Raw genomic sequence first — 23,612 nt, 5'->3', positions numbered from 1 at the left:
TACATTTTGGGTTGTCTACCTGAGGAAAATTAGGAGAAATTATTTACTACAGTGAAATTATTATGTATTTGAATAAGCCACTAGAAGACAGAGTAAAAGAACACACTGTAGCTTTCTTTTTTTTTTTTTTTTTAAAGATTTTATTTATTTATTTGACAGAGATAGAGACAGCCAGCGAGAGAGGGAACACAGGCAGGGGGAGTGGGAGAGGAAGAAGCAGGCTCATAGCGGAGGAGCCTGATGTGGGGCTCGATCCCATAGCGCCGGGATCACGCCCTGAGCCGAAGGCAGACGCTTAACCGCTGTGCCACCCAGGCACCCCACACTGTAGCTTTCTTACCACTAAAAAATACTTATTAAAAAATGGATTGGGGGGGGGGAGTGGTAATTATTCTAAGTCACATATTTGAAAATTGAGTAGCTGTTTTAGATCCAGAATTTTTAATTAGGAAACTATATTTTAATATAATAAATGTGTTAAATAATACATTCGTGATAGGAACATACTTTCCTTTTTATAACACCAGAAATTTAAAATCCCGAATCCATTCCTTTTCATATGCACATGGGCACCAAGGCAATGTGGAATCAATCAGACATGTTAGACTCAAAATCTAAGAGAAAAAAATTAAAAGAAAAAAATACTCCAAAAATAAAGTCTCTTGTCAACATCAATGACTGAGGAAAGTCCTTTGGAATTAGTTGGGGATGTGAGAAAGAATACAAGGTGGCGGAAAAGAAGCTAAAATAATTCCAAAATTTCTTTGGGCAGAGAAGTGCTTCTCACCATCAACAGGCCTCTGGACTTGAGCTTCCGTTTGTGGGGACTAAGGGAACCGTCACAACACATGCCCGAACATAATCTGAATAGATGTGTCAATCCTTTAATAAGGTGTTACCATTCCAATTTAAAGAAAGAAGATTTAGGGGCGCCTGGGTGGCTCAGTCAGTTAAGCGTTGAAGTCTTGATTTAAGCTCAGGTCAGGATCTCAGGGTCAGGAGATGGGCCCTGCGTTGGGCTCTGAGCTCAGCAAGGAGTCTGCTGGAGATTTTGTCTGCCTCCCCCAGCTCCCTCCCCTCCAAGGGCGCTGGCTAGCTCTCTCTAAAATAAATAAATAAATCTTTTTAAAAATGCCTATATAAAGAAAGAATATTTCTGGGCCAGCCTGCCACGAGAGTGATCCCACAGCTTTTCAAACTCTCAATAGACCTACCATAGCAGTATCAGGATAAATACATTAGACCTTGGTATATTTAACCTTCAGTGTCACTAACATTAATCATTCATTTCTGAAAGAGAAAGGAGAAAAAACTTTGAGCTCCTGGGGTCAGCGACCATATAAATCTGTCTTTAGATCTAAACATTCACAAGAGGGCTCGGGACAAAGCACATAACAGCCATCTGCTCTGTAGAAAAGTCCAGGGCACCACGACTTGGCTAGATGAATATACCCGCATTTACATGCCCCCCCACGATATGATTATTGTTTAATCCACCCACAGACAATGAGGAATCCATGGCCATTATTATAACGTTATTATAACTCGTACCACATATTAAACTGCTGACACTTGACAAAATGCCGGCTCATGGTGACCTGCCAGTCATCCTTCGTAGTTCTATTTTCCTTTCCATTCCCTCTGTGAGAAGTGATCTCTTAAGCACATGTGCTATGCTCTGCCCAGCTAGGAAGTGACTTGTCAAGTTTCACCCGGGATAACTATAAATTTTCTCCTGGCACTTGATCAGCGACTCTGGAGGATGCTTCATGGATGGCAATCCTAAGACAGTTATTAGTTCATGGCAGCCCCTTAGATCAAAGGGTTGACACATGGAGTAGTCACCAAGGACCTCAAAAATAACACAATAATAATAAAAGCAATCTCACCACCTCTTGACTGCAATGCGGCCATCATTCATTGCCTTCACGTGACATGACAGGTGGGCTTTTCACCACGACCAGGGTTGTGATTCATCGCTTTATAATTTCATGCACAGACGCCTAGAAGGGTCAACCTGCCAAGCTTTCCATTCCTCCTCTCCAATCGCCAAAGAGGACTGAACACCAGGCCGCTCACTGGAGTCCGTAATGGCTTCGCCAGCCGTCATGACTCGGCCTGTTGCATTCTTGCCACAGAAAGCTGGCGCAACTGTCCACATTTGAGCATGTGGATCAATACCGAACGAGAAAGGTGGAATTCTCATCACATCATGGCAACAGACTGTGTAAAAGCAATGAGCTCTGGCGAGCCCCTCGCACAGGGTCTCTCAACCTTGACACTATTGACGATTTGGGGCCAGATCATTCTTTGTTGGGGAGGCTGTTCTGGGCAGTGTAAGGCATTGTACAGCAACCTGGGCAGATCAAGATTCTAGAACATGGCCCAAGTGAAATTAGCTCAGTGATTTTTGGTCCAACATTTAACCGTTTTGAGTTCCACTGTCTCCTTTCCTTGTCTCGCCTAGAATGCCTGCCCCACAGATCCCCCAAGGCTCAGTGTCTCATTATATTCAGGTATCTCCTCAAATACCACCTCATCGGAGAAGCCTTCTCTAGCTTCTCCTTTTGAAATAGTACCACTCTGCCCTTCATCACTCTCGATGGCCTCGCTTGGCTTTTTTATAGCATTATTTGATGGGATTACTTATTATTTTGTATGTGCTTCCCCGTCAGCCTCCACCAGGTAGGAATGGCATTCTATTCTGTTCTCTGTTGTAGCCCGAGTGCCTAGAACTCAGCCTGTCTCCTAGCCAGTGTTTGATAAATACTCTTTCAGTGAACAGCTCAATGAATTGAAGACTAGAGGGAGGAAGACACACACTCACTCACTCACCAAAAGTTCCTGATTTCTTTAGCCAAATATATAGAGTCTCAGCAAAAATAATGCTTAGGTCCTGGGGTACCTGCTTGGCTCGGCCGTTAAGCATCTGCCTTCAGCTCAGGTTGTGATTCCAAGGTCCCGGGATCAAGCCCCGCATCAGGCTCCTTGCTCAATGGGGAGTCTGCTTCTCCCTCTCCCCCTGCCTGCTGCTCCCCCTACTTGTGCTCTCTGTCAAATAAATAAATAAAATCTTTAAAAAAAAATTAAAATAATGCTTAGGTCCTAAAAAAGTACAGCTCCCCAAGACCACCAAAGGGAAGGGGGGCCTACATGGGGCCTTTCTGGATTTGAGAAGCATAGACACTTGGAGTATACGCAAATTTTTTCAGAAAGATCTTAAATCAACATCTACACCTAATGCTTTTCATTTAAGAGAATGTTTGCAAATATCAGGTTGTCCCACTTCCAAACTTAGTTCCAGTGGCTGGGGAAGGCGGGCTGGTGCACAGACAGGCAGGTGTCACTGTTCAGGAGAGGTTTCCAACTTGCTCCCTAGGAAGCCACTTCCCAAGTTTTGCCTTTCTGCAAAAAATGGCATTATCTCAGAGGGCTGGTTTTTGCATCAATTAAGACAGAACAATATGCCCAGTGCCTGAGACAGTCTGCACTCAATAAATGTACCTGCTGGTTTCTCTGTAATGTCTAAATCTCTGAACAGCACTGTCCAATACAGCTTTCTGCAAGAATGGAAAACTTCTATATTTTGCCTACTGAGAACCTGAAATCTCACTGTCATTTTTATCTAATTTATTTAATTAATTTAAATGTAAATAGCCATGTACGGACAGTGGTGAGAGAACTGGAGAGGGCGACCTTGAATACTGTAAAGCCCCCGAAATTGGGGAAATTTTATTATTTTATGTGCAACCATGCCGGGCTTCTAAAATCACACTTTCACTTCAAAAGTAAAGAAATTTCTTTCCTGTCATTTCTTCCCTTATTTAGCGAAACACTGTTCCTTAGCTTTTGAGATCTGGAAAAGATAATGAAGGTAGCAGGGACCATGGGCCGTTGGCCATCCAACAACCAGCCATTCCTCCCTAGACCCTCGGGTAAATCCTGATGGGTCTAAGTCAATCCTGTTCATTCCCTGTCTCTTGCCAGTGATTGGATTAAGCATGACCATGTGATCCAGTTCTAACCAATGAGAGAGAAGGGCTGATTGGCTGGGGGTGGGGTGCCTGGAAGAAGAACATTTCACTTGTGCTTGAATAGGAACACCGGGAAGGGGTACTTTCTCTTCTTTCTCCGGACTTCGTACCTCAGCTTGTGACTTCTGGGGCTACTGAAGCCGTACGAAAGCCATGAGCAAATTGACTCTAAGAAACAAGCCCACGGATGGTAAAATATAAACAACATGGAGTATACTTTAAAGATGGCAGAGTACAAAGATACTGTCTGGAGGTGGCCTGCCTCTAGAGGGCTATGTTAAATCATAAATTGCCTTTATTATTGAGCCAGAGAGGCAGGAGGTCTTTGCCAGAGGTTAAAACATGGTAAGGGATGCAGACATGTTCCCGGTTAGGACTTCTGTGTGAATATGGGAGAAAAAATCCTGGTAATACTGCCAGCAGCCAGGAGTACTCGGAAGACGAAGGAAAGCAAATCTTGACAGTTCTTTCTGGCACAGCAGGTATGCGGTCCAATTGGCCATGAGTGTTGAAACTTCCTTTTCGCACCCTAGTGGATGGCGAGAGAAAGGGCAGTCTTTACAGGAAAACGATGTTACAAGGTAGCTCATTAAGAGGTGGTGTAAGAATGTAAAAGCCACAGGACCTTCAAAAAGTGTCAAAATCATTCCCCAAGAGGAGAGTGTGGACTATGTACTTCACAACAGTGAGGAGAAAATACCGCCATTATCACAGTGAGTCCCAGAAACAGAAACATGCTACAAATGGCTCCTCTCATCTTCGCAGATACTACTCAAACAGCCTAGAAGAAGCTCATGTTTTATTTTCCTGCTAAAATTTCTCAACAACCAATCAATACCAAATGTACTAATGGCATGCACGCCTGCTAGAAGAAAGAACATTGTCCTAACACTTGGAACTAGGGTAAGGGTGGGACAGAGAAAAATGGGTTCCAGGGGGGAAGGAGGCCAATAATAATTGGGGCAGAGCAACTAAATGTTACCTTTGGGAGTAGGAAATTTTCATGCAGCTTCTAGAAGGAGCTTGTTTTGCTCCCAGAAAATGGGCCTTCCAAATGGGAGAACGTAGATCTACATAAACAGGAAATCTGGATCAACGGGCTTCCCAAGCCCAGAGAAGATGTCAAGGTTAACTGAATTCACTAGTGGGCTAAAGAGCATAAAACATACCCTACCACACCCCACCCTCTTACTCTGAAATTCCATCTATTTAAAATATTTAACAAATCAGAGGCAATAACCAGTAATAAGTGATGGTGGAGGATGGGTCCACTGTTTGATCCTGGGAAGGTCTCAAAATGGGAGGAGTGGCCAAGAGGTGAAGGAGTGGTCAAGAAGCCAGGGAGGGGAAATTCAGGGGGCTTAGCCCACTTTGTATTTAAAGATTTTTAATAATCTATATGGCTGTACTAGAACCAAGACATACAGTGAGCCACACTTTATCAATTGGGCCACTAAATATCTTCCTTACTTTTTAAGCCACTTCATGGAAACTCCAGACCCTTTGATTTTTCGTATCACAGATATAGTTTGATTGTATAGCATGCAATAAGGCTTTCAATTCTTCTGTGATAGTAACAATATCTCCTTGAGAAGAAGATTTATTTTGCCATATTGCAACACCAAGTGTACAAATGCTAAGTTTAAATTTTTCTTTAAACTGGCTCAGTTTTTATAAAATCTTAAATATATATAATTAACAGGAAATTTAACAAACCAGAATGGAAAACTAGCATGGCCTGCTAGATATGAAGGGTACCAGAAAATAATAAAAGCCACAAGATCAAATTCTAAAATATTCTCCCAGCTAAAGGCTCTGGGCAAGACCTGTCTCTGTTAAAAAGAGATACTGGCAAGTGACTGAAGTATTAAAGACCTATTAGCTCCATGCTGTGAGTTTTTACTTGATAAACAACTCAAAAAGAAATGACTTTATTATGTTAAAAGTCAGGTTCTTATACTGCAGGTAAAGTCATTTCTCATATGACATAAAATCACATTCAGTACTCCACTCAGGGAAAACATTATTTATTACACACTATAGTTTTCTTAATGAAAAATAAGGATTCCTAACGTTACTACAAAGTATTTCTCAAGAAGGCAAGGTTCTATGATACATCCATTACCACTAAGTAAAGCCTTAGTCACATGATAGAAAATGGGGTTACCATAAATGAAATAGAAGACAGGTTAAATTTTAATAGCAAAAAAGACAACCAAGAAGATTCACTACCTTTAATGCTGTTGATTTGAAGTAGGGTTACGGGAGATTACCAGCTGAAAGGTGGAGGTGAGATTAATTTCAGGATCACTTAACAAACCATTGAAGGCTAACATCACCACTTTCCACTGTCATCAGACTGAAAGAACACTCAAGGTGGACTGACCACAACTGGACTATGTAAGACTTGTGCTCAGGTACAAGATTAATTACACTTGACCTTGTGGACTGAGTTCCCTTCTGCATTTAAATAAACAGGGAGAATATTCAATCTTTAAGCACATATTAGACACTCATACCAGCTATGTACGAGCAGTAATAACAGTTCACAATTCACAAGACAGCTTTCCCTTTTATATTGCCACCAGGCCCACCCCAGCAAGAGAACAGACAACAGGATAAAGAACAGGAGTGCAGTTCAACTTAATAATTTCAACCCAGGGAAGGCCAGTAAAGTGTTACTCATCGTGATACACATCAATGACATTTTATTTGCCAAAAAAAATTCATGTAACATTGCTTAACAATATCCAAAGGGAAAGACAGAATATTTCCCTGTTTTATAGAGTCAGGGTAGTGGCTTTTATGAACCAAATCACATATAATAAATGAGTACATAGTGTCAGGTTAGAAAAAAGATGAGTAGCCTTTAAGTAAATCACACAGCACATTCAGATAATTGCTTTCCAATTTTTTTAAGGCACGTATAAAGCTAGGTATATCTTCTCTCTGAAATTTTAAAATAATAATGTTCTTCCACTAACCCACACTCCCCCCACCCCTGCCCCCAACGAGCTAGTTTCAAAGGAGAGAACATCATCCTTTCAAATTTGAAACCAGGAAAAAAGATACTTGACTTTGATCCATCACAGATATGAAAAATAGGTACTTATAGATAATTCTGTATGCCTTCTCTAGACACTAAATTTATAGATTATTGAATATTAAGATTTATGTTGTATCAAAGCAAATATTGACCTTATCTCTGCCTGGGTCAATATTTACTGCTTTGCTTAATAAATCTTGATGTTCATTTTCAAACTGAGTCAATATCAGTTCATTAATTTCTGCATGGTTCATATCAGCATTTTCTAAAATTTGAAATGCCAGTGAAATGCTTCACCTAAAAAGTCTGAATACAGCCAATTAAAAAGACAAAAGGGCTTGTGCTTCCCTTCTGGCTTTCCTTTTAGTTTTTCCTTTCTTCCTCTCTCCTCAAAACTGTCAAAGAAAACTGCCTAAATTTAATACAATCCAGCCACCTATCCTAAAATAAAAGGTTACTTTAGGAAATATTATGAATGTACTGGTATAAGAAATTAAAATATTCTAGATATAATTCTGTAAGATATTAAAGTATTATAGATATAAATGTAAAAAAGACAGAATTCCCTCATTTCTCAATAATAATCACAATTAGCGTCTGTGTATAGTCTCCAGGCCTCTCAGCTCCATTAATAAGACTCTGCTAACCACATTATTTTAATATGCCTTATACCTATCTCATTTTGGTGGATGTTTAGTATGAATTTCATCGTAAGGATATGCTACAATTACCCAATTACCCAAGTCCCTACTTACGGTGACTTAGGCTGTTACACACAACGTCACGCTTGTGTGTTTAGAAACACACAAGTGTTTCTAAAAGACAAATTCCCAGAAACAGAAGTGCTGAATCAAAGACTATCAATATTTAACATTTTCACAGATATTGCCAAAGAGCCCTCCAAAAAGACTCTACCAACCTGTTCCTTTCAGAGTCCATTTAAAATCCAAACTCTCAGGTTTCCTGTTAGCTGCATTTGAAATGTCCCATCATAGCAACAATTGAAATGGTTATCACTGATACATATTACTTGGTACCAGCACAGCATTGAACAATAAATACTTCATCTTCCTAAGATGCTTTTCCAAGGGTCATGAGGACCCTAAGGAATTTATTGATGTCCTCTTAGAGCATACAATAGCATCCATTAACTTTGCAAATACTTGTGAAACCATCTCCAGAGAGAAGACACCAAAACCTTTAGAAATCAGGTGGCAAACATTAGAAGAAAGTTAAAACAAAAAGAAGGAAGGAAGGAAGGAAGGAAGGAAGGAAGGAAGGAGGAGAGGGGGAGAGAGAGAGAAAGAAAAAAGAAAGAAAGAAAGAAAGAGAGAGAGAGAGAGAGAGAGAGAGAGAAAGAAAGAAAGAAAGAAAGAAAGAAAGAAAGAAAGAAAGAAAGAAAGAAAGAAAGAAAGAAAGACATCTCTAAGTTACGAGAACAGTTTCTTTCAAACGGGAGGGGGCAGGGGAAGCCAAACTCCGCCAAGTATTGAAAAATGCTCAAGGTATCTTAAGCATATGGCAACACATTTTTCTCTTTTATACATAAAGTCCTGATTAGTGTGTGACCATATGTGTTTTTTCTCACCCTATCCAGCCCTGTAATCACAGATCATGTGTAAAAGAAAAAAGGGGACCTATAGGAAGAAACTGTTCTACAATGTGTTCCCTACCTTGAGGTCCTCCTTATTCCAAAACATTTAAGAAAAAACAGGGAAATACCAAGAGTAATTACAGAAAAAGTTTCCGTTCAAGGAGGAGAAAGTTTAAGAGTGTAAGAAATATGGACAAAACACTATACCGTATCTTAATAGGTTCAAATCCAAAATGTTTACCTTCACAACCAACCCACCACTCCTCTTTACTCATTTTAAAATTAAATGCAATGCCATCTTCAATCATCCCCAGGATCATCCTAGACGATTTATTCTGCGTTCCCTTCCACATACTAATGGTAACGAATTCCCATGAACTCTCTCCTTTTAGCTCTCAATCTCTGATGACACAACATCATCATTTTTCATCCTGCCTTCTTCCCCCAATGACCGATCCTTAACCCTACAACCAAAGGTCTTACTCAAATATAAAACCAACTTAGTCCATTTCCACCATGAAACCCTTAAATGCCTCCCTATCACTCACAGAGATGTTCTAGATCACTAGTAGAATACTGTGAAGACCCTTCATGGTCCAACATGCTGCATTACTCCCTCAACTTTCTCCACCCTACCATATGCTCTAGACTTACTGAGCTCCTCTGAGTTCCCCAGTCACTGCCAGATCATTTCACGGCTCAAGGCCTCCACACATCCCAGCAAACACCTGCCCATCTTTAACGGCTGGGATCTGGCAGCAGCAATTTGGGGAGCTTCTCTGACCCCTCCCATTATAGTACAACATCTGGCATAGAGCAAGCAATTAATAAATGTGTTCAATGAATTAATAAGTGTGTTCAATGAATAAGTATCTTCTTATAACAGTAAATAGAGTAATAAGGAATTATAGAGAAGAGAAAAATCAATTGTAAAAAAATAAAGGGAGACTATCAGGGAGAAAGGGATCAGGCCAGGCATCAGTGGGGACTTAACTTCGAGCTGGGACTTGGGAGGATGAATCTCAAGACTGATTCTTCCCCAACAGTATGGTTCCATCAAATCAGAAACTCTACTGCAAATGCAGTGTCTCTAGGGAAATGATTCCCTTAAGAAACTTCACAGGAGGCATTAGGAGGAGAGCAAATAATACAATATTAATATCAAACTCTGAGGTTCTACAGTGGCTTCCATTGTTCTAAGGACAAAGGCAGACTTCTGCAGGCATGTATATTTGGCTTTGCCCTTTATAGACATGATTAAAAATAAGCATGGAAATGATATTTTAGGAATTTAATTATATCTTAAGTTCACCAGGGGAGCTGATTACTTAAAAGGATCCAGGGGTGAAACCTTTTGTAAATCACCCACTGCTTTTATCTGAATTTCATGGCAGGATCCCCTTAGTGAGTTCTCAAGCCAAGACTCTGACATGAGTTCATTTATCTGTACATCCATTCACCCACTTGAAAAATATGCACTGAATATGCACAAAATGAGATACTCTGACACACAGCAGGGGGGAAAAAAAGCACAAGGAATTATAAACTATAGTCCTTGTCCTCAAGGATTGGACATGTAGCCGGGGAAATGAAACATACACCCACACGCACCACATACACACACATGTGCGCATTATAAAGCCAGATGTTTACATGAATAATGTAGTGGGGTGGCATATAATTAAGAGCCAAATGGGTAATACGTACTCCACTCCAGAGTGGAGGCCAAGCATTCCACCAGGAGCTTACATAAGTTACCTCTAATCCTCAAAGCCATCCAGCAAGGTATGTCCCTCTTTTTATCTCCATTTTACAGCTGAGTAAGTCATCAAGCCCGGGACAATTAAAAGGGACCTTGGATGTCTCCTCCTACAATGTCCTGGTCACAGCTGGAATGCCTCTTAGAATAATCCTGCTTGGCCTCTACTCAGCACAACACCAGACACTTCTTACAGGGAATTCTGATCATTACACGTCTCAATTTTGGATTCCTCTAACAATGACAATTGTTCCCCCTTGTATTGATTCATAGAATCTTTCTATACAGAAGGAACATGAGATATTGATTATTCGAAATGCAGAAAACCAAAAGGGGGAAGTAAAAAAAGGGTGGGAGGAAAAATCACAAGCCGTTTTTATTCCAAGTTTCTCAGGGGGAGGAGAAGAAACAGATAGCTTTATAAAAATGCCTCCAATTTCCCCTTGAACTTGCTCCAGATTTGTTTCTCATTTCCCTTTCCGGGAACAATGACCTACCTAGCATTTGTTACTTTTTGTGTAATAATTACAGAAGTTCTGGGCAAATTCCAAAATTCATGAGCTGTCATCACTTCAAGTAACACAGAAAAATACCTGTGTCTTAGTCCAGTGAAACTAACAGAAAAATTGTTTTAAGATTTCCAGTGAGAAACTCTTATTCAATCTATTGGGTTTTGTTTTGTTTTTTTTCCAGTATAATTCTGTATGAAATATATAAAGAGGTCCTCCCCTTTTTTCCCTGTCTTGGAATAAGGAAAATAAGCCCAAAGACATAAAGTAATCTTGAAATCACAAAGCTATTATTAACAGTTAGCGATAATAATATCTTACATTTATGTTCCACTTCCTGTCTCTTATGCATGATACTTTCACACTGAACTCAGATATTATGACCCCCTTTTTTACAGTAGACAAAATGAAGAACCAGAGAGATAGCCAATCTTCAGATGATCCCAATGGGACGAGAGCACATATTTCCAGGCTCCTCAATAAACAGTCCTCGACGCTAAAGCTGAAGCTGTTCGCAATGGCATTGTCTAAGAAGCCTACAGAAGTAACGATTTTAGCACCTCAAATATAATGAGGATGTGTGCATTATCCAAAGTGATACAAACTGAAATAACGGGGTTAGTCCTAATGTAAAAGTTACACTAATATTAATGAACTACTGTCTTGACAATATCCTAACAAGCTATCCACAACTCAAAAACTTCTGCACTTTCCTCAAGTGACTGGGGGCGGGGGGCGGAGGATGCCAGCGGGATAACTGGGGTCAGCATCAGGCGCCAAACCCCACCCACACAAAGGCAACCTAATGAGCAGGACACAGTAACAGAGGGGCAGGGGGACCCGGAACCGCCAACACCCACCCATCTCCCTGATCCATTTCCTGAAGCACATCCCACTCCACTCATATCTTTGTTCCTCCCAAGTCCCTTCCAAAAGCAGGATCACCCAACTCACTCTGAATGCTAACTAGGAGACTTGCTGAGGACACTCCAGCTCTGGAGAAAATGCAAGGGAGGGGGAAAAAAAACAGACATTTTCCAAATCTCTGAACAGTTCTGTTTATGAGTCAGGCTAACATCTGCTCAAACACCCAAGCGATCTCAACGTGAGCAAGAATTGGTAAATCTTTTCTCTAAAGAGCCAGATAAAAATATTCTAGGCTTTTTGGTCGAACAGTCTGTAGCAACTACTCAACCCCAGCACAACAGCAGCCCTAGACGATACCCGGAAGAATGGGCATGGTTGTGTTTCAACAAAACTTTATTCACAAAAACAGCCATGGTTGGTAAGGTTTGCCAAGCTCTGAATGTGAGGATAGCTTGTTTAAACCCTCATTCCCAAATACCAAATGGTGAGTTCTTAGGAATCGTAAGTGACAAAATTCAGCGTACTTAGCTCTCAAGATAACATAGTGCCCACGCACTGTCCATCACAGTTACCCACTGAGAATCCCCAGGACATCAACAGCAGTGAAAGTAATAATAGTACCTAAAACAGCAGGAATATCAGGCACTCGATGCAAGAGACTGTGTTACATTTTTCACACATATCACCTCATCGCATCCTCAAAACAACTCTATGAGGGAAGTGCAGTTAATTATCCCACCTCAAAGATGGAGAGCCTGAATCTCGAAAGAATTAAACGTCCTCCCAACGTCCTAAAGATGCTACGAGATAAAACACATTTGAACCACAGTCCATATGATTTCAAAATTCATACACACACTATACCCCCAAAGCACCAACAGTATCTTCGGAGGAACTAAGACAAATCTGTGAATGAGAGGCAGGAAATTAAAATCTGGACCATTAAACCCATCTTTCAGAAATGCCCTGCTTCACTTTTGCTAAATTTAAAAACAATTCCCTCTACAAACAACGAGCTTTCGGCAACCCCCCTTTCCAAGTAGCACTTACGCCTAGAGGTGTAAGTACCTGCAGCTAAAAGCCGACATCTGGTTTCAAGGCCTTGGTCTTAGTCAAAAGTGACAGGCAACAACTCCTTCCTGCCCTGTCTTTGTCTGTTGGCCAAATGCTAAGGAATGTCTCTGATGCACCCTAGGTCTTGCTGACACGAGAATCGCTATTCCACCACGTTGGTGTGAAGCAACCACTGACACTGTGGAACTTTCAGGAAGAACTGTTGAAAGCATGAGGACTATGTACCATCAACTGATACCTGTCTCATTCTTTCCTTCTCCTTTTACGCTTTATCTTCTCCATTTCATCCTTAAGCAAGTGACTTCACTGGTTCTTCCAAACCAGTCTATATCCTTCTGGGGGATTCCTCATATGACCGTCTCATCCCATGCAGAAAAAAAATCAACTAGGAGAATGGCTGACAAACTCTATAGCTTGTGGCCCCTATCGCACGGGCCACCTGTTTTAATACAGCCTGTGAAGAATGGTTTCTGTATTTTGAAATGATTGAGGAAAAAGAAGTCAAAAAGAAGTATAGTATTTTCTGACACATGAAAATTACATACAATTCAAATTTCAGTGTTCATAAATACATTTTTATGGAAACCCAGCCAGTTCATCTACCATTATCGATGGCTGCCTTTGCACATACTGGCAAAGTTGAGTAATTGCAAGAGAAACCACACACCCTACAAAAGCCTAAGATATTTACTGTCTGGGTTTTTACAGAAAGAGGGTGCCAAAGCCTACAGCTGAACCATTAGCCCTTCCACCTATTGAGACAGTTCCCAAATCCATTCCAGAAATGCATTCCAGAAATGCAAAATGGAGACTCATTAAGCCCACTCAAGTTAAGGGTATCAACAATTGCTCCATTCCAAAGACTGCAATACTAATGTCCATTCTTAACTGAGTAATGGGAAAAGTTTTAGGACTTCCATTTCTTCACTGTCATTTGCAATTGGAGATGCTGATGGGATATAACTTTCAATTTCCTGACTAACAGCATCGTTATTCTAAATGGATGAACTGTAAATAGCAGGCCACTTTACGTCTCTCCTAACTGATATCAGAGCCACAGAGCACAAAATGATAAATTTTCTTCAGGTTTCTTGGCAAGAAGCTATATATATATATATGTAATTCTGGCCTTCATCTCAAAATTCCCTTCATTTATCAGAAATGGTGACAATAAGGCTCTAATTAGATAATTCTAATCCCAAGGAGTTGGGTGTGATGGAAGACTTCAGAATCACTATCTGTTCCTTGCAAAACAAAACAGATAGGCTATTCTCCCTGTAGGGGCAGGAGATTTATCAATAGACAAAAGGATGCAAAAAGCCAATAGATAAGGTGTAATTAAAGATCAAGCCTATAAATTTTACACTGACATAAATTTAACAAGATTTGCAGGTGGAAATTCAGGATTTAAAACCAGAGCATCATTATGAAAATAATGTCTCTCAATTCTATATGCAATGACATTGCATAAACACAGATTTATTATTAATACTAATACCCCGTGCCTTCAAGCCTTTTCAGACAAATTATTTGAATTATTTAGTGCCAAAGTAATTTCCAAAGTGGTCTATCTTCCTCCACCATTCCTCCTTAATTAGCTACAATACATTTTCCATATATATTGGAGCATCAAAATCTCTTTTAGAAATAATAATCCACCTATCATATTTTTGGTAGTTGTTGGGAACATAATCCAGAAACATCTGTATATTCTTGTAGGCCTTCATTTTCCCCCCTCAGAAAGTAAGAAAATTATTTGCAATGTAATAGTCAACGAAGCTTTAACAATGCTCTCAGTCTTCACTGGCTGGAAGGCTAAAAGTTTAAAAGCAAAAATGAAAAGAACTGCAGAATACCACAGAGGGCAGAAATATAGTCAACTAACGAGATCTGATTTGAAAATAAAGTTGTATTTTTTATATTAAATTTAGCAGACATTTAGCAGCTGAAGACTAGCCTTGTATTTTCTGCTTTCTGAAATCACAGGCACTGAAAAGACAGAAAACAAAAGGATGGATCTTTTGGGAAATTACAAGTTTGGTACGATCACTCATTAACAAGTAAAGTTCAGAAGTAAATGCAAATGGAGGGGGGAAAGCAGGTTAGGAAAACAGGGGGGAGAGAAATTAAGTACTTATAACCTTGAGGAAAAAACAGGCTTGAGTGTCTCAACTTTTAGCAAACTACAAAAGGTCTGAACAAACAGGTTCGGCGTGAAAGCGATTCGAAGAGTACTTTCTCATGAGCTTAATGGGATGGTCACTGGCCGCTGTGGGAGCCCGCCCGGACCACATCCACTCACCCGAGTAGGCCCAGTACGGGTCGCCTGAAGCCTTGCGCCTGCGGATCTGGGCTGAGCTGCCGTGTCTGTTCTCGTGCAGGGCCCCGACGTAGCCTTCCGTCAAGGCTGGAAGAGAGGGAGAGCACAGTGAGTAGAAGTCTTCACTCCACTGGACAGGGGAAGGGTGTCAAATACACCACCGGTGACTTCCCAGAAGCACACACTTCGGGGATAACGGAAGAGACCCTCCTGATTGTACAGAAAAACATCTCTAGGATAACCTAGCAAGACTACCAGGATTAATATTAATACTAACAGCAGCTTTACAATGAGCCTTTGGACCACCAAGCACGGTGCACTAAGCATTTGATATATACTATCTTACATAATTGCAGAACACTACCAGGCAACAGACCCAGTGGTCACAATAGATAGATAAGCAAACCGAACCTTCGAGAAGTTAAGTAACTTTAACTTGCCCAAGGCCATAAAACTAGTAGTAGAAGACTTGGAACCTGAGGTCTTTGTTCCTACTACATGTATAAGCCTATGTATTTGCTGCAAAAGGCCTCTGAGCCTTATCTGATCCTTCTAGAGCAAGGCGTCATTCCATGTCTTTTACAGGTGGAGGAATTAAGGCTCAGAGACACTAAGTAACTGGTCCTGGGTAACACAGGCAAGCAGGCAGCACATCAGAGAACCGAACACAAGCATGCCTACATCAAAGCCAGTGCCTCACTTCCCACGGTGAGTACCAGTCCTCACATCCTTTGGAGCCCAAACAGTCACCTGTTACAACACCTGAAGATGTGAAACACTGAAACCCACAAGGCCGACAATGCTCAGAAAAGAAACTCTAATGATGTATTTTTTGAAAACTCATAATGAATCCCATCTTCTCCGCCATTATAGAGAGCTTCCATCTGCCTGCCAAGTGTTCAAAGTCCTCCCCTCCCAGCCAATTCATGAATGTAAATTTCTTTTCTTGTGAGCCCACACCCGAATGCACTGACTTGTAAGAAGACAAATACCACAGGTGCCCAGAATCCAAAATGAAATGGAATTACACTTCAAACAATACATCCCAGCTGTCTATGTTAATATTTAAATGCACCCAAACAAAATCAAGTGTGCTTTTAAAAAGCAGGGGAAAATGGTTAGGGGAACTGTAGATTCAATTTAGGATTAAGATGGCACCAGGAAAACAGTACATTCTCCATTCTGAATTAGTCCAAGTAATGATAATGATGTCACCATGATGGCAAATTAGGAAACGTGTAAAGTACAGATAGTCCCCAACTTATGATGGACCGTCCTAGCAATTTTTCATCTTTACAGTGGCACAAAGATGATATGCATTCTGGGTGCCTGAGTGGTTCAGTCGGTTAAGCGTCTGCCTTCAGCTCAGGTCATGATCCCAGGGTCTTGGGATCGAGCCCCGTGTCGGGCTCCCTGCTCAGCAGGGAGTCTGCTTCTCCCTCTCCCCTTGCTCATCCCCCCATTCATACACGCTCTCTCTCTCTTTCTCTGTCAAATAAATAAAATCTTTTTTAAAAATGACACACATTCAGTGGGAACCGAATCTTGAATCTGGATTTGGATCCTTCCCCTGGGCTGGTCGTATGTAGAGTAATGATGGGCAGCAGAGACCCCAGCTCCCAGTCAGCCCCACGGTCATAAGGATCAACAACCAACCCACTTAAAACCATCTGCACCCCTACAGCCCATCCTGTTTTTCACATTCCATACAAACTCAGTGAATTACAGGAGATATTCAACACTGTATTATAACCTAGGCTTTGTGTTAGATGACTTTCCCAACCGCAGGCTAATATAAGTGTTTTGAGCATATTAAGGCAGGTCAGGCTAAGCTATGACATTCAGTAGGTTGGGGACATTAAATACATTTTCACCGTAAGATATTTTCAACTTACAATGAGTTTATCAGTACGTAACCCCATCATAAGTGGAGGAAGATCTGAGTTTTATGCTTGCATGGCACTCCAAAGACTGGCTTTAAAAGAAAAAATGCTTGAACTAAGAACAAAGATATTCCATAGACATGGGACCCTTAGAGGGAAACAGGGATCTTGTAAAATTCAAACACACATCTAAAAGTAAACCTGGCATCATTTATGTCTGCTTTTTGGTCATTTTTAAAGTATAACTTTATAAAGGTTTAGGTGACCACCATCCAGTCCATCCTACAGTCTGGCAGAAGAGCCATGCAGAGCTCCAAGAAGTTGACCATTCTAAGCTTCTAGGGATCAAAAATAAAATTTTCCATCTCCTACACTCCTAATCTATTTTTTCCCTCCACTAAAGCATGCTACATAAATAATTGTTCGGCTTATTTATTGTCTGTGCATGTGGGAAACTTCTTTATGTATCTGTTTAACGTGCTTCTTAGAGCTAGTTCACTCTAAATCATTATTCCCAAATAATCCTTCCTCTATCAAGGTAACGAGTAAAGCACTGTCTTGAACAAGGAAAGGGGACTTCCATTAGGGTACATGGTTGAGCCTCAATTTCCTTGCCTGTTAAATGGAGCTACAAGTAGCAGCAACTTCACAGCATTGTTATAAAAACAACACAAGACACTGGGAGCACAGCAACTAACTCAGCAGTGGGCATGGAGTGTTTTAAAAATACCTATTAGAGCAGAAATTTGCTGCAGAGACTCCATTTTTTGTAATCATCATACTCCACACCCCACCTACCCTGAAGTCATACAGTGCATAGCCATGTCCTGTTGGACCATCCCTGCCAGCTCCAGGGGTGGGCCTTGTTTGGCTTAAGCTAGCCAATCATTGTAAACCACGCCCCTGGTGCCAGTGACCTGGTTGGCAATGGAGACGTCAGCCAGAGATTCTTCTTTCTTCCTGCCAGTGTTTGGACAGAATCCTGAAGCCTCAGGAGCCTGGCTGGGGTCAAGCAGAAGATCGGCAGAGGAGTTCAAAAATGAAACCACGCCACAGGAAGCAAAATCTATAGGTCAATTCTGTTGACAAAATTGAAGCCCATGACAGAGGTAATTCAAAAGTGATCCTGTGGGATGCTTTACATTTACACGAACCAATAACTTGCCAAAGCTCCCTTTTTGTTCCTTGTACGGAAAAGATCCCCAAATGGCACTCAAGGTGACCTTGGTGACCTTCAAATGAGGCAATTCTACACCTGATCGTCAGTTTCTCATTAAAGGACACTGTTGGACTAGGGCTCTAATTCTCAACCTGAATGCTTTAAAAATAAAATAAAACAAAACAAAAGCAAAACACACAAACGAAAACAAAAAAATCTATGCCCTGGACCCTACCACCAGAGATTCACATTCGATTGACCTGGGGTGGAACCACGGATATAGGATACAAGTACTTTAAAAAAAAATATTTTTTCTTTTTGTTCGGGTGATTCTATTTTGAAGCCAAAGATAAAAACCACAAACTTCCTTGCTGAGCTCCGCCCCAGGTCCCATTCAACTTTGACATTCTCAATTCACCCTCACAGGCTGGAACCTGACAGGCTAAGTTAACCCTGGGAAAAGGCTGGCCAGGCAGAGATGCACTGCCTGCTGTAGAAATCACACCAATATGGCATCAATCTCAGAATTAGCTAAATCTGAACTGAACCAGAACACTCACAAATAAAAGTAAAGGAGGAATGGAGTTATCCTCAAGGATATTCATTTATACCCTTTACAAAAGATGTTATCTAGACTCACAATCTCCACAACCAGTCCCCCATTTTTTTTCCTGAAAAGGCGGTGCTTTTCATTTTCCGGAAGCCTTGAGAACACCAGGGTAGGGAACAAAAGAGGACAAAGGCTGCCAGCACCATCTCTCACTGGAGAGGCTTTCGTGTGGGCAGCTGTGTTACCCATCCTACTGGAAAAGCAGAGCAGCGGAGTCCAGAGCTCCGTGAGGTAAGCGTGAAAACCTCCAAGTCCTTAGACTACAACTGTCATCAGTCTTTAACTAGACTTGACAGAGGCCATGGGTTTTCAGGTCCCACACTTGCCAGCTTCCCAAGACCCCTACACCTTTTTCAGTGGAAAAAGCAAACGTACAAAGATATATCCAATTCAAGAAACAAGGGAGGCAAACATCAGAACTCCTCGGACACTGCAACATCACGGGACCCATGGCCCAAAGGGCAGTTACGTTCCCAGCCGTCCGTACGCAGCGTACTGTGGCATTCGGGGTCTCAGCGGAGTGGCAGAACTATCTAAAGAAAGTTCACTTGGGACAAAAGCAAGAGGCATGGTTTGGGTGGACACAGACCAACGGACAAGAGGTAACAGAGAGCAGGGCCATCCCAAGGAAGGTGGGTTAAACCCTGTCTTCATCACACCCCCCAAAGTACTGAGGTACGGTGTGGGCTGCAAAACGCAGGTGAAGAATGCATAAAAAACCCTGCTTCTGAAGGACATGCTGCATGGCCTATGAGGAGCTCTAAGCTCCCTGGAGATAAGAAGCGTCTCCACCTACCAGCCATGAGGGCGTCTGGAATATGGCAGGTATTCAATAATCCGTGAATGAATATATATATACACATGAACAACATAAAAGCTGATTGAGTCTGTGTTGGGGTAAGAGTGTGCGCATGTAAATGTGTGTTTATATAAGCCACAAGCAAAACCGCGACCTTCTCCCCACTGTCTCACTTTCTAGTCACTGCCCACCCATCACAACGGCAAACGTCTAGAACGTGAAGCTGTTAGGAATGATCCCCAAGTACCTCATAAGCAACCGTTTAGAGAGGCAACTCAGAAATGAACAGGGAAGCAAAGGACTTTTATCACCCTGGCACCAGATTTCTTTGAGACACATCAACTATCCATTAAAGATGACTACGTTTGGTTTTCCCTTTTACTCCATCTAGATCAGTAATGTGTGATTTCTTTTTCCCTAAGAACATAATCATGTATGAATGGCACTTGCATAATTTAAAAAACAAAAATTTTAGTCCCCTCCTCAAATGTATTTTAATCATATAATAAGGTATTTTTTTAAAAAAACAACTTTTAGAAATTACTTGAACTGCAGTCAAAAAAAATGTATATTGAGTATATTAAGCAACATAATATTTTATTGGCAAGGAGCAGAGATTTGCAAAATGAAACAATCTGTGGTTCCCAAGGAAAGATACAGACTCAGCATACCAAATTCAATCAATTTTAATACTCTTTGTACTCTTCTAAACTCTAACAGCCAACCAACAGCAGCATGGCAATGATATGGTAAGGCTATGAATCATGCTATTGATTTTCAATATCTTCTGTGCAGAAAATTAAATTATGCAAATGCATGCCTTTACGGATCCTTACCTTCATATGAAATTGCATACTTGCTTATGTCAGCAACTTAATTACACAATTAAAAATGGAGCATGCTTAAGAAAATATGTATTTTCATTCTTCGGAATAGACCGTAAGTATAAATCTGCCTGTGGTTATCGTGGGACTAACAAGAGGGAGGAATCGCTGTCCTGCAAACATATATTCTATCAAGTTCTACAGCACCAAGCCTCCTATGGTTAATGGAGCTGAAGTCATCTGTCAGCAGAAAGCTCAGGAGGGCTTTTAGTGTTGTGATGATGCCTCAAGGAATTGGGATCAGAGTGATGGAACAAGGGTAGAAGACACAAAGGACGTCCAATAATGCACAACGCTACAGACTCCACCTCAAAAGAGGTCGCCTCCAGTGTGACTTTAACCAGCTCACCAACACACACACACACACACACACACACACACACCCCTAACACACCTAGGCATCAAACCAGGGCAGGAACATCAAACCAGGGCAGCCTTCGAGGGTCTAAATGGTATAATAATAAAATGAGTTAAGAAAGTTAACACCCAGGGGCGCCTGGGTGGCACAGCGGTTAAGCGTCTGCCTTCGGCTCAGGGCGTGATCCCGGCGTTATGGGATCGAGCCCCACATCAGGCTCCTCTGCTATGAGCCTGCTTCTTCCTCTCCCACTCCCCCTGCTTGTGTTCCCTCTCTCGCTGGCTGTCTCTATCTCTGTCAAATAAATAAATAAAAATCTTTAAAAAAAAAAAGAAAGAAAGAAAGTTAACACCCAGCTACTCCCATCATCCAGGAGAATTTGAGCCTCTCAATTTTGACAGGATGAAAGTGAAGATTTCGAAACCAATAGCATTAACTAGCCAATGACGCTTACGCCTCTCTCAGCAGGAGGAAGCTTAAGACAGGTTGGTTGCTATGCAGAGAGCAAAATGAGTGACAGGTATTTTCATCAGGGAGATTTCATAAATTCTACCACCTCTCAGAACTTCTCCGGAGCCTACCTCATTTCCAGCCAGAAGCAAAAAAAAGATAAAAATGTTTCCAGACCCAAAGGCCCAATCCTTCGCTATAAAAATATCCTAAGAGTTACCTACCACGGAAGATATCAACAGAACTGTTTCCTATGTGCATGATTTAATTTCCTAGAGCCACCGGACATAGTTTATAACAATAAATGTTTGTATTCTGGGAATATAAAAGCAGATGTGTATCCCATCTGCCTTCCCTGTATCTTCGGGAGGATTCTGTGTAATCTTGACTCTCAGTGTTTTACAGAAATTTTGACTTGGGGGAAATAAAGAAGGAGTTTCAAGCTGTCTGAACTCTACTGTGTTAATCGGCAGGTTGAACATTTTTCTTACGAAGAGACCAGCCCCTCTAAACATGACATTAAATAACATTCTCGACATAGCATCTTTTCTTAGGCTCTACTTTTGGAGAAAAGGGTCACTGACTCTATGTGGGATAACACTAAATGTAGTTACGTAATGATGGAAAATATTTTTCTTCCAAAACAGCAAATGTGTGAACTGAAACTACAGAGTACAACTATTGGCTTGTTTTTTGGACAAAGGTGGTACGTTCACATATGCATTTGTGTATCTGAAAATGAGTGCAAGTCTGAGATGCCCACCAAGAAAGGGAGACACACGGTCACTATGCATTTCAACACACCCACAGCATTCCTTCACATTACTGTTTTCACCTGGCCGCATGGAACCAACAACGTCTACTTGATCCGAGCTACGTCATGATCCCCTACAAGTGAAAGTAGTTGTATGCTGGAGGTGAAACCAGAGTAAGTTTATGATGAGAACAGGCCAGAGCTGCATCTGTTACATGGTCTCACACATCTTGTACCCAAAGCAAAGTAGTACAGTGACATGTGACGGTATTTCCACGCAACTCTATGTCCAGCTCTAGGTCATTCCAAAGGACTTAGAAGCCTAGAAGAATGGGTCAGCTTCCATCCAAAATTGAAAACATCAGAACAAAGACATTCCAGTTCCCTAGTGCCAGAATGAAAATTACTTAAGATGATGGATGAATGGCTCTGATATAGAGTCCTAGTTCTCTGCCAGAGTCACTGCCGAAAATAAGCCCACTAAAAATAAGTACAGGCACTCACATTTTCACATCCAGAATGCGTATTTCCAGAATGGCAGACAAGCAGTTAAGCGGGCTGTTTATATCTATTATAACTGCTCATACAACAAACAAATTAAAGATCCCTCAAGGATGGCAAAATCTCTAACAAGCATAATTTTCTCTGAATTTTAAAGAGCACTTAAGAACATTAAATCCCACACAATAGTCTAAAATGAATAAATCTTTATCTTTTTTGTGCCTACAATGGGCAAAAGTATCAAATCATAGTTAAAGTAATTAAATATTCTGATCAGCCTCTCATCTCCTTTGTGCCTGTATTCCAATTACTCGTAGTAAAAATGTACTTAGTGAGTGTCCCAAAAAGTAGAATCAAGAAGTACATTCCTTTGTAACTACCGCATTGCAAATGGTCCCTCCAGTTGTTTGTGATACTGAGCTAACCTCAAACACAATAGAGTATATTACAGTAGATTACCTATTTTATCATATTCAAATGATATTCATCATCTAAAGTGATAAAGAGACCTAATATAGAGCCATGACTTTTTTTTTTTTTTTAAGTAAAACAGATTGCAATTCAAGGCAAAGAGGAATCACATAGCAATGTAGTATCCTAGGGGAAAAAAGAACACAACATAGGTTGTAAAAATGAGTGTTCAAGTCAAGTAGAGAAGCAAAAGACGGAACTTCTCTTTGTCATTTTACTCTAAAATAACACTGATGACAAAAGATAGAATCTATTTTTTTAATCAGACATGACAAAAAAGAGTCAAAACATAAATACATCTAACTATGTCCTAGCTTAAAAACTTCAGAAATAAAAATAGATGCTTCCCAACAAGTCCAAGAAGAGGTACACTTAGAAAACAGATCTATAAGGGACTCATTAGACATTTGTCATAAAAATCTGAAATATACTACGGTTCACGCTTCCTCAGTCACCCTTCTAAAACAGAACTGGGCTTCTGGCTTCAAATATTCTGTAACATCAGAATGAAGTAAATCAACCAAGTCTTCCAATCCCACT

The 23,612-nt window shown here is 40.9% G+C and overlaps 1 protein-coding gene across 7 annotated transcripts in view; it reads right to left on the bottom strand.

The window, feature by feature from the left end:
* The window catches only part of PTPRG (protein tyrosine phosphatase receptor type G), a 681,996-nt gene that overhangs the window by 495,648 nt on the left and 162,736 nt on the right, over positions 1-23,612 (bottom strand). For all 7 annotated transcript variants that reach the window (XM_026501151.4, XM_026501155.4, XM_026501152.4 and 4 more), the window contains exon 2: positions 15,186-15,290. In XM_026501151.4, coding sequence (XP_026356936.2) covers positions 15,186-15,290 — 105 coding nt within the window. The remainder of the gene's footprint in view (positions 1-15,185; positions 15,291-23,612) is intronic.

Source organism: Ursus arctos, unplaced genomic scaffold (genome assembly GCF_023065955.2).
Source record: "Ursus arctos isolate Adak ecotype North America unplaced genomic scaffold, UrsArc2.0 scaffold_14, whole genome shotgun sequence".
NCBI classification, from domain to species: domain Eukaryota; kingdom Metazoa; phylum Chordata; class Mammalia; order Carnivora; family Ursidae; genus Ursus; species Ursus arctos.
The sequence above is the reverse complement of the archived record's forward strand: the minus strand, read 5'-3'. Positions and strand labels throughout refer to the sequence as shown.